The 9628-nt window shown below is 39.4% G+C and overlaps 1 protein-coding gene across 3 annotated transcripts in view; it reads right to left on the bottom strand.

Moving 5' to 3' along the window:
* LRGUK (leucine rich repeats and guanylate kinase domain containing) overlaps positions 1–9628 on the bottom strand; it is a 108318-nt gene that overhangs the window by 75949 nt on the left and 22741 nt on the right. For all 3 annotated transcript variants that reach the window (XM_034672340.1, XM_002922630.4, XM_034672337.1), the window contains exons 6-7: positions 5059–5183; positions 845–988 (exon numbers count right to left, since the gene is read on the bottom strand). In XM_034672340.1, coding sequence (XP_034528231.1) covers positions 845–988; positions 5059–5183 — 269 coding nt within the window. The remainder of the gene's footprint in view (positions 1–844; positions 989–5058; positions 5184–9628) is intronic.

Raw genomic sequence — 9628 nt, 5'->3', positions numbered from 1 at the left:
CGGTGACGGGTAGTAAGGAGGGCACGTATTGCATGGTGCACTGGGTGTTATACGCAACTAATGAAGCATCGAACTTTACATCGGAATCCAGGGATGTACTGTATGGTGACTAACATGATATAATAAAAAATCATTAAAAAAATTAATTAATTNCCAATGTCTCTTTCAGGGCCCGCCAAAGTTTGCATTTTCAATAGTCAACTTCCTTATGAAGTCTTTCCCAAAAATGGGATAAAGAACTCAGTAAGAATACAATTGTTTTGTAGACATTACCATTAAAAAAATTAATTAATTAAAAAAAAGAGTGAATGCCAATGTACATAATTTGTGAAACAAAGTGTGTATTAAGCCAGATATGGAAATTGGAGTCAGTCCAATCCCCAACTCCTACAGATTAGGAAGATACACTATTGTTACCAACAGAATATAGGAACTCACTCCCTCTACCGCTTCTCCTTGCATGATAGGCATGGGCAACGCCAGCCTGAGGCTCTTCTCATGTCTCCCATTTCCCTGCTCTGACAGTTCAGACACTCCCAAGGTCACCTTTCTACACAAAATTATACATGAACGTATCTACTTCAGAAAGTCATGTCCACTTGGTTGCAATTTAAACCCTTAAAACAATGTAATTAGGAAGCATCAGATTTTTAAAAATTAAGAATCGTATTAATTATAAACAAACAAACAAAACAGTCCTTCTGCAACGACTGTTCCAGGAGATTTTGTGGAATAACTTTCTAAGCTGGCATTTCACGCGACAGCCCTTGAGAAACCAATAATGGGTCCTAATATGTCCTCTTATGCAGACACTGAAACCAGGACAGATGACGTGTGATGTTACCTTATTATCCTCCAGGTTGATCACTTCCAGGAAGTCATGGTTCTCTAAGCCCTGGAGGCTGCTGATCTGATTATGGGACAGATCCACGATCTGCAAGGCTTTTAGGTCCTCCAAACCCGTGATCTTCTCAATCTGGTTATTGCTCTACAATTGGTAAAATACATCCAAAGTCTTAAAAGTTTCTAGTAGGAAAAAGTACAAGGCCAAGTTTTCATTCTGGATACTGCCCAAATCTTCTAAAATCAGCAAGCCATTTTTGTTGCCCTGACCCCTCCCATTTCCACCAATCACCTCCCTAAACACATATACATACACCCCAGAAAGAAATCCCAGTTTTTCAGCTGAAAGATTCAGAACGTCGTATTTTCACTAAAGTTCACGCAAGATGAATGTTCGAATCAGTAGGACAGACAGAGGCTAGGTAGTGTAAGCTTTTAACATTGTTTACCTAAAGCCCAATGACAGCATAACTCCATGTTTATCTTCAGAAACTACATTTAATGCAATTCTTTCATTGCCATCATGTTAAACCACTTGAATAGTGTAATTCCCACACATACCTGGTTTTCAGGTACAATCTAAGCATAATCACTTCATATCACAAGGGCCATGGTAGTCTGATCCATGGCATGAATTATTCGTGTTCTTGTGCAGGTCCCTCCTCTTGAATCTAGGCCAGACCTACGACTTGCCTTAAGCAAAAGAATATGGCAGAAGTGTGCCAGTTCCAAGTCTAAGAATTAAGAAGGCCTGGCAGCTTCCCTCCTTGTGTCCTGGAACCCTGAGGTGCCATGTAAGGACTCTAGCTACTCTGTTGGGAGAGGATTTATGGAGAGGTCACATGGAGAAGAAGAGGCCACACTGAAAGGGGCCCTGATGCTAAAGACAGAGGAAAAATCCAGCCATTCCAGCACCCTCACTGAGCTCAGCCCCCAGCCAGTCTGCCAGTGGAATGAGGCAAGAGCAGCAGGTGAACCGCCTTGCTGAACCCAGCTCAGATTGCAGAACTGCTAGCTAATAACATGGTTAGCGTGAAAAATTTCTCCATACCACTCCACTCGGGGTGGCTTGTTATTCAATAGTAGAACACGGAATTCTTCAATAACTCACACAGAAGCATCTTCTCAGACAATGAGCATAAAACAAAGATTCAGAGATCCTCTTTCCCATCCCCCATGGACCCATAACAACAAATTACGGTGGCAACAATAATCTGCATTTTCTTGTGCATCTTCCAACATACAACAGCTTGGGTTTCTTAGCCTTGAAGTGTAAGAACATGCCACAGTAAAGTTACACTTTTAGTTGAAGTTGGGAATCATAAAGACAATTTTGAGGTTTCAATTAATGACATAAAATGCCCATCTTTAAACTTTTAATACTTTTAATAAGCACTTCACTGAAAAATTAAATTATAGCATGCTCTTCCACCTACAATATTTTTCCTGATATATGTTTCCTGGTACATTTTAATAGCAAGAGCTCATTTTCATCCTATCTTTCATAAGATTTCACTTCAATAATGAGCAAGATTTGCAGTCATTAGTTTAATTCTATGGCTTTTTAAAATATATTAATAGAATGTTGATAATCTACAAAGTTGGGTGATAATACATGGGGACTCATTAAACTACTCCCCTTTTTTTAATGTATGTTTGAACAATTTCATAATCAGAAGGGAAAAATACTCATAACCCCCATTTGCTCAAGTTAAGTCAAATTTCCTACTATTCAGAGTTCAAAAAAGTTCTAAAAAGTGTAATAGAAAAAACTGCACTACAGTTAACATAATATCCATACTAATTTAATTTCTTGAAATAAGATCTCAATATCCTATTTAAAATATGCCAACATATAACATTTATATACAATACAGTTCTTCCCAAAGGACTTTGAAGTGCTAGAACTGTGGAAGATAGACTGTAATAAATCTTTACAGCGTCTCTGATGGCTCTGATGGCTTTCAAAGTGGGAGCTGCTTAAGCCTAGAGTGAGGCATAGAAACGTTTAATTAGCTAGCCTATGGTCAGAAAGGAAAGCAGAATGGGGAAATATTCAGAATCACAGAATTTCTGAGTTGAAAGTCATCTAGTCAAACCCTTTATCCGATGATGAAAAATGGATACGTTGCCCCTCAAAGTGGGCGTCCAGTATCAGCATGAATAGTTCTGCTTTTTTTTTCTTTTTTGTAAAATCGTGATTGGCAGGGAAAAGGGGGCCTTTAGAGAGAAGCTATTTTCTTAAACAGATGAAAGGAGAAATATTCTTTATCTCCTCAATTTGGAAAGGAAGAAATAAATGGCTCTTACTAAGACAAAATGAATTTTAAAGTGTGGAATGCACTGTCCTTACTTGCTCAGAGAAGTGGTTGACAGAACAGCCCATGAGTGACCCACATTATCCCCTTACATTTATTGTAAAAGTTGATGGTAGAGAATTAACTGGTTTGTATAGTGAATTATTCTCTTTTCTCTACAAAAATGTAAAATGAATTATTTGCAGTAGTAAAGCAATTGGTTTTCTAATTCCACAAATTAAAACCTAAAAGCATTAACTGTTGAAACAAATGTGTATCACTTTATCTTATACATTTCATTAACATTTGTGAAAGAAACCCTTACTATTCTCAAAAATTTTAAGGGGAAATGAATGATGGCATGGTCGGTATTTTCTGATTCATCTTGGGTAATGGGGGCAGGTTCTGGGAACAATCCCCGATTTATTTGTAGAAAAAAATAAGTCTTTAATGCTTTTTCTAAAAGCTGCTTGAGATGGAAGTGTCAACATGGATTACTTGTTTAGTTATTGAAATAAACTCTTAGGATAAAAGTGCTATGTGTTAATCTTCTTAATCATGAGTTCAGTTCTTCTCCCCCCACGCACCCCCTATCTCTTTCCACACACCATGCTCCACTTAAAGTTAATGGGAATGTCAATACAAAGAGATGTAAAGAAAAGGATAAGGTTCCAACAAGGTACCAACTGAGTAGTACATACCGCCAGTACTCTAAATTACCATAATTTTTAGAATGTGACTTTTTAAAATCATTTTAAATTAGCCAACCAACTTAACAAATTCATTTTCTTTTATGCTTTGCTAACACGCCTCAGTGGGCAGAAAACAGGAGTCCTCAGGGCCATTACTAGACCTCTCCATGCCTCCCATCCATCCTTGGTACTGCAACCAGTACTCTGCCCTCATCTAACTTGCCGTGAGGGAGTGAAGTCTCTTGGAAAAGGTCTTTGAGCTTCAAGCTCAGGGAAAGAAAAATTAACACTAGCCAACCTTCATCTATCTGTAGTTAAATAAGACAGGAATAGTATATTATAAATGTCATAAATCTGCAGATAACCCAAGATGTCATTTCAAATAGCAGTTCAACACTCTCCTATGGGATAGTTCACATAAGAAATTACTAAGCTATCAGCCTCGTGGCTTAAAATCCTCCCTGCCCACCTTGTAACAGATATAATAAAAAACAGCAAAGCCATCCAAGGGTAAGATGTAGGAGAGAGGAGGAAAGGAAGAAGAATCCTGAATAATCCACAAACTATATTATCAGCTTTTAAATTAGTGAGCTATACTGTTATTTCAAAAACACTGTATATATCTTTGGAACTATTATAATTCCACTGACTTTTTAATAAATTATCTGCATGTTTATTCATAGTCACAACGCACGTCATAGAACTTAAGAAAAGTTCTCTCTATGGGAAAAAAATTTTTAAATTTCAAGTTTCTTATTGGAATTGTTTCTTTATTCGCAGCACCAATTCTGGTTTTCTAGAATGGGAAACTAGCATATATGAATATAAAATTCAGTGCCCAGAGAACATCTTATGGTTCATTTGAGAACAGTAAAGGGTGAACAGCAATAAATATTATGCTTAAATATGCTTAAATGTTATTTCATCAGTGAGACATTATGAAATGTATTTTTAATAGTTGTTAAAAGTATTCCTTTCCTTCTCGGTGTAAAATGTCAATCTTTTAAAAAATTAAATTTGGATGCCAACAGAAAATCACTTTACTGCAGCATGAAATATCGTTCCTACACACATACGGCACCAAAAGGAGCAAACAAAACAGAAAACAGTAACTTTCATGAAGGAATCAGCTCCTCGTCAACTTGAAAAATCCTGATTATCATTCATACACTTGCTAAAACATTAACTAGTACTTTCCATCGAGAATAAGTTTTGGTTAGACTCACCAGACAAAGGATTTTGATTGGCAGCATGCCTAAGCCGTTAATTGACGTGATCTTGTTCTTGGCCAGACTCAGGTGTGTTAGGGCACTACACAGCTCTAGGCCTCCGATCTCCTCTATCTCGTTGCCTATGCACCATGACTATGTTCAAGGAAAATGTCATGAGAAACATTTTGAAGAGGGACACCCGGGCGGCTCAGTCGGTGAAGTGTCCGACTCTTGATTTCGGTTCAGGTCATGATCTCAGGATTGTGAGATCGAGCCCCGAGTCTGCTTGTCCCTCTCCCTCCACCCCCCGCTTGTGTGCACACACTCTCTCCCTCTCAAACAAATAAAATCTTTAAAAAAAAAACATTTTGAAGAAAAAAATAATCAGTGTCAGATCACCATTAGAAGAATCAGACAATGGCATTAATAAAGCACTAATACGTGCCCAATACAGGATGAACACTAAATCTTGAAATATATTGTTTTCATTATAGAAGTTAATACTGGCACTGCTTACATTTTTTTAAAGACATAGCTTTTGAGTATGCTCAGTTGCATTTTGCATTCATAGGTGACTCCCTTAATCAGTGAGGAGAAACATTTCAGGGTGCTTCGAAGCTGCCTCCTTGGCAGTGTTTTCCCTTGGTTCCTTAATGGTCTCCACAAGAGCTCACGTGCCTTCCCACAGGCGGGACTTCCGAATACAGGGTCACCGTGCAGGCAACACGTGCCAAGGTTTATCGCCTGGGGGATGTCACCTGTGGCAAAGAGGTGGTAAAGAACCAATACCCTGCTAGAGAGAGGAACAGCCTTTTCTGTCTACATTGGTTTCTCTTCTCCCTTTAAAATAAATAAGGCCTAAACTCCGTCTTCGTTTCCTCATATTGAGTTTCTAGTCATTTTAAAATGTAAATTTCTTCGGTGTTTCATCCTTACAGTCACCTAAAATTGCAGTCCCAACGTCACCAATTCTATTTCCCTCTCTCTGGTCTTGCTTTCTTTGGCAAATTTTTGGGATTTAATATCATTTGCCCACCACAGCTCAGTTTTTCCTCCCTAGTAGCTGAAGACATTGAGGTTCTCTCAGCCACTTGTAATCTTCAGGGCATCCAATCAATCAGCAAGAGTTGGCATTTTTTGCTTTAAAACACTTCTTTAATTATTCCCTTCTGTTCACTCCACTGCCAACTTAATTCAGCTTTAGCACCAATGGGTACCTCTAACATCCATTTCCTGCTGCCTCAAATCACCTGACACACTGTAGTCAGGTTAATTTTTTCAAAATATTGGATATCAAGTTTCAATCAAAAAATTCTCACAGGGCGAATTCCAAATTCCTCACTCCTGCATCTGAAGCCCCTGACTTCAAGCAAAGCCTATTTCTCCAGTTTCATCTCCATTATAACCCAGTGAGAATGCCCTAATTCTGCCAGGTCAGTCTTCTCAGCAGTTCTGGAATGTACCAAGGACTTTCTTACATATTAGCAGTGTATCTTTTTTTCATATTGCTTTCCTACCCTTCCTAAACCCTACCCATTCCTCAGGACTTAATTTCAAATTCCATTTCTTTTCTTTAACATTTACATTAAACCAACTTCTTACTTTTTTTTTGAAAGATTACCTCATGGTCTTATTTCTGTTGCCCTTAATTACTTAAGTATATACAAACAATAGGCTGGGGAAACATATCTGCAACAGAAATAGCAGATGAAGGATTGCTATCTAGAATACATAGAGAATGACAATAACTTAATAGAAAGAAAGAATAAAGACAGAACCACCCAATAGAAAATGAGAAAGAATACATGGAGAAAATTCCCACAAGGGCAAATCCAAGTGGCCAACAAACATATGGAAAGACCCTGCAACACCCTTAATCAGGACAATGCAAATCAAGACGCCATTCCTATCAGTTTAGCAAGCATTTTAAAGGTTCTGAAAAATAGATTGTTTCATCTGACTGAGGCTTCTTTATGCTGGAGCCACTTTGGAAGCAACTTCCCAGGGTCTACTTAATTGTAAATTTGTCACAGCAACATCAATTCTTGATATCTACTCTGGACAGACCAGTTCTTCCTTGAAGCCTTTTCCCGTCAACTTCCAACCCCCCACCTATCTCCTTCCATTAATCATAGAAACAAAGAATTTTAATTTTAAAGGGGAGGGAAGGGATCATTAAGTTATCACAAAAACAGGTATTTTGCCTCATAATTCTTTGTAGTTCTCCTAACTCCACTAACCACTCGTTATGTGACTTAATTCCTCTCTGCTCAGATTTTTCACTTGTCACGTAGGAATAACAACAGGTTGCCATGAAAACTGAAAGTTTGATCATGGGAAAAAAAATCATCGGAACGAGGTTCACGAACCATAAAGTTCCTCACAATTATAAGGCCGCTAACATTACCACATTGCAAGCACGTGAGGCCAAGGGATCACATCCACTCCCTNTGTCACGTAGGAATAACAACAGGTTGCCATGAAAACTGAAAGTTTGATCATGGGAAAAAAAATCATCGGAACAAGGTTCACGAACCATAAAGTTCCTCAAATTATAAGGCCGCTAACATTACCACATTGCAAGCACGTGAGGCCAAGGGATCACATCCACTCCCTGTTGGCCAACAAGCACAAAATGGAAGCTTGAAGGCCAGCATCTATTCCAAACTAGAAGCAATGAGGAGAAAATATTGCCAAATGAACCAGACATTCCTAATTTGTCTTCATTGGTTCCAGATTTGACCCTTGGACTGAAGCATAGTTTCGCTTGTCATCAAATATGCATTTTCAACTGTGCCGTCATAAAGCTTCCTGCCAGAGGAGCTCTACAAAGAAACCTTTATGCTTACAAACACCATGATCCTTCTGCTTCCATTTCCTAGGGGCTGTTGCAATAATCATTCTTGAACGAGAACGAGGACCAGATCTTTGCAGATACGGATTGTAACAAAGTACGTGAAATGTGGGAAACAGAGATTAAACTCCCACACAGCAACAGATGAAATAAAATGTCCCTGGAGTGGCAATCTTTGGCAAGAAAAATTAGGCAAGGGAAACTTCAAATGGCCGTCTGTCTCAGTTTAGCAGAGGAAGCAATAGTCTTTAAGTCCTATGTCAGGGGTACTAGTGTCCTGGTAGTTCTGCTCCAACCGAAANAGTCTTTAAGTCCTATGTCAGGGGCACTAGTGTCCTGGTAGTTCTGCTCCAACTGAAGTGAAGATACTCATGGGGAAGAGTAGAATGAATGCCTGTGGGAGCTGAGTCAGGAAGCCTTCCCATGGGAAGGGGGCAAGGATCAGAAAACGAGGAANATGTCCCTGGAGTGGCAATCTTTGGCAAGAAAAATTAGGCAAGGGAAACTTCAAATGGCCGTCTGTCTCAGTTTAGCAGAGGAAGCAATAGTCTTTAAGTCCTATGTCAGGGGCACTAGTGTCCTGGTAGTTCTGCTCCAACTGAAGTGAAGATACTCATGGGGAAGAGTAGAATGAATGCCTGTGGGAGCTGAGTCAGGAAGCCTTCCCATGGGAAGGGGGCAAGGATCAGAAAACAAGGAAACTGTCAAGAGCTAGTGGGTGGGAACTGAAAAGGCAAGCTTGTTTATGGTGTATGCAGTAATTTTCCAAGACATCAGAGGCTAACCCCAGTTCTCTCAGTACATCCTGGCTCCACTCTCCAGCTTTGACTAATACAGCAAGTCAGGTTTCATGAAATTAGCATTGCAAGGGCCCAAAGGAGGAGGAATACGGACGGAGGCCTCACTGCAAAGCTAGTCCTGGCTTCTGCAGCTACCTCTGCAGTCACTCACAGCCCTGGGGGCAAAGGCTTGAGGATCTGACTGCATATTTCTGCTGAGAAATAAGTTCATTTCAGAAAAATTGTCTATTTCCTAACTCTTCACCACCCCCCCTTAAATTTCGAGGAATTTCAACACTATAAATTAATCAGGTTCCTGAGTGAAGAGTACTTTTTATAGTAGCCTAACACCTTCCCTACCCCTTGCCCCACGCCCACCCCCCGCCACCTCCATACTCCCAAGGTCACATCATCTGTGGCCACCAGCAGTGATAATGGTCAATATGCAGGACTGGTCCATACATTGCTCTGAGTTCTCAGCTTGCTCTCAGGAATACCCTTATCTCCCTAATCTCTCATTTTCTTATTTTAAGAAACTGCACGAAATGTTAATTGTCCTTCCTCTGAGCATTATTCTTTTGCGTTCTTTCATATAGGTTTGGGACTTTCCAATAAGAAGAAATACAATCTAAGTCACTAAGCCATTACAATGAATTAGCTTCCTGGGTTAACCCTCTTAGGTACGTTTTAATTTTCAAAGGCCGCTATCAGAAGAAGGAGACTCAAAGAACTTAAAATCATCATACTGCATTCCAGCTCTAAAGTTTTACATTTCTGCGAATAAACTTTTCCCTTGGAATTTTAGATCCTCAGAAACGAAGCGAAGGAACCCAAAGGCCCATAAGCGTAACTTTACAGTGAGGGAAAAGCCCCGTGACATATTTTTACATGTTGGTGATGCTGTCAGCACTTTGCAGAGCTTGCCATAAATTATTCACTAGTTCAGTATTCG

This window comes from Ailuropoda melanoleuca, chromosome 1, assembly GCF_002007445.2.
Source record: "Ailuropoda melanoleuca isolate Jingjing chromosome 1, ASM200744v2, whole genome shotgun sequence".
Lineage (NCBI taxonomy): Eukaryota > Metazoa > Chordata > Mammalia > Carnivora > Ursidae > Ailuropoda > Ailuropoda melanoleuca.
Note: the sequence above shows the minus strand (reverse complement) of the source record. Positions and strands in the feature narration are given on the sequence as shown.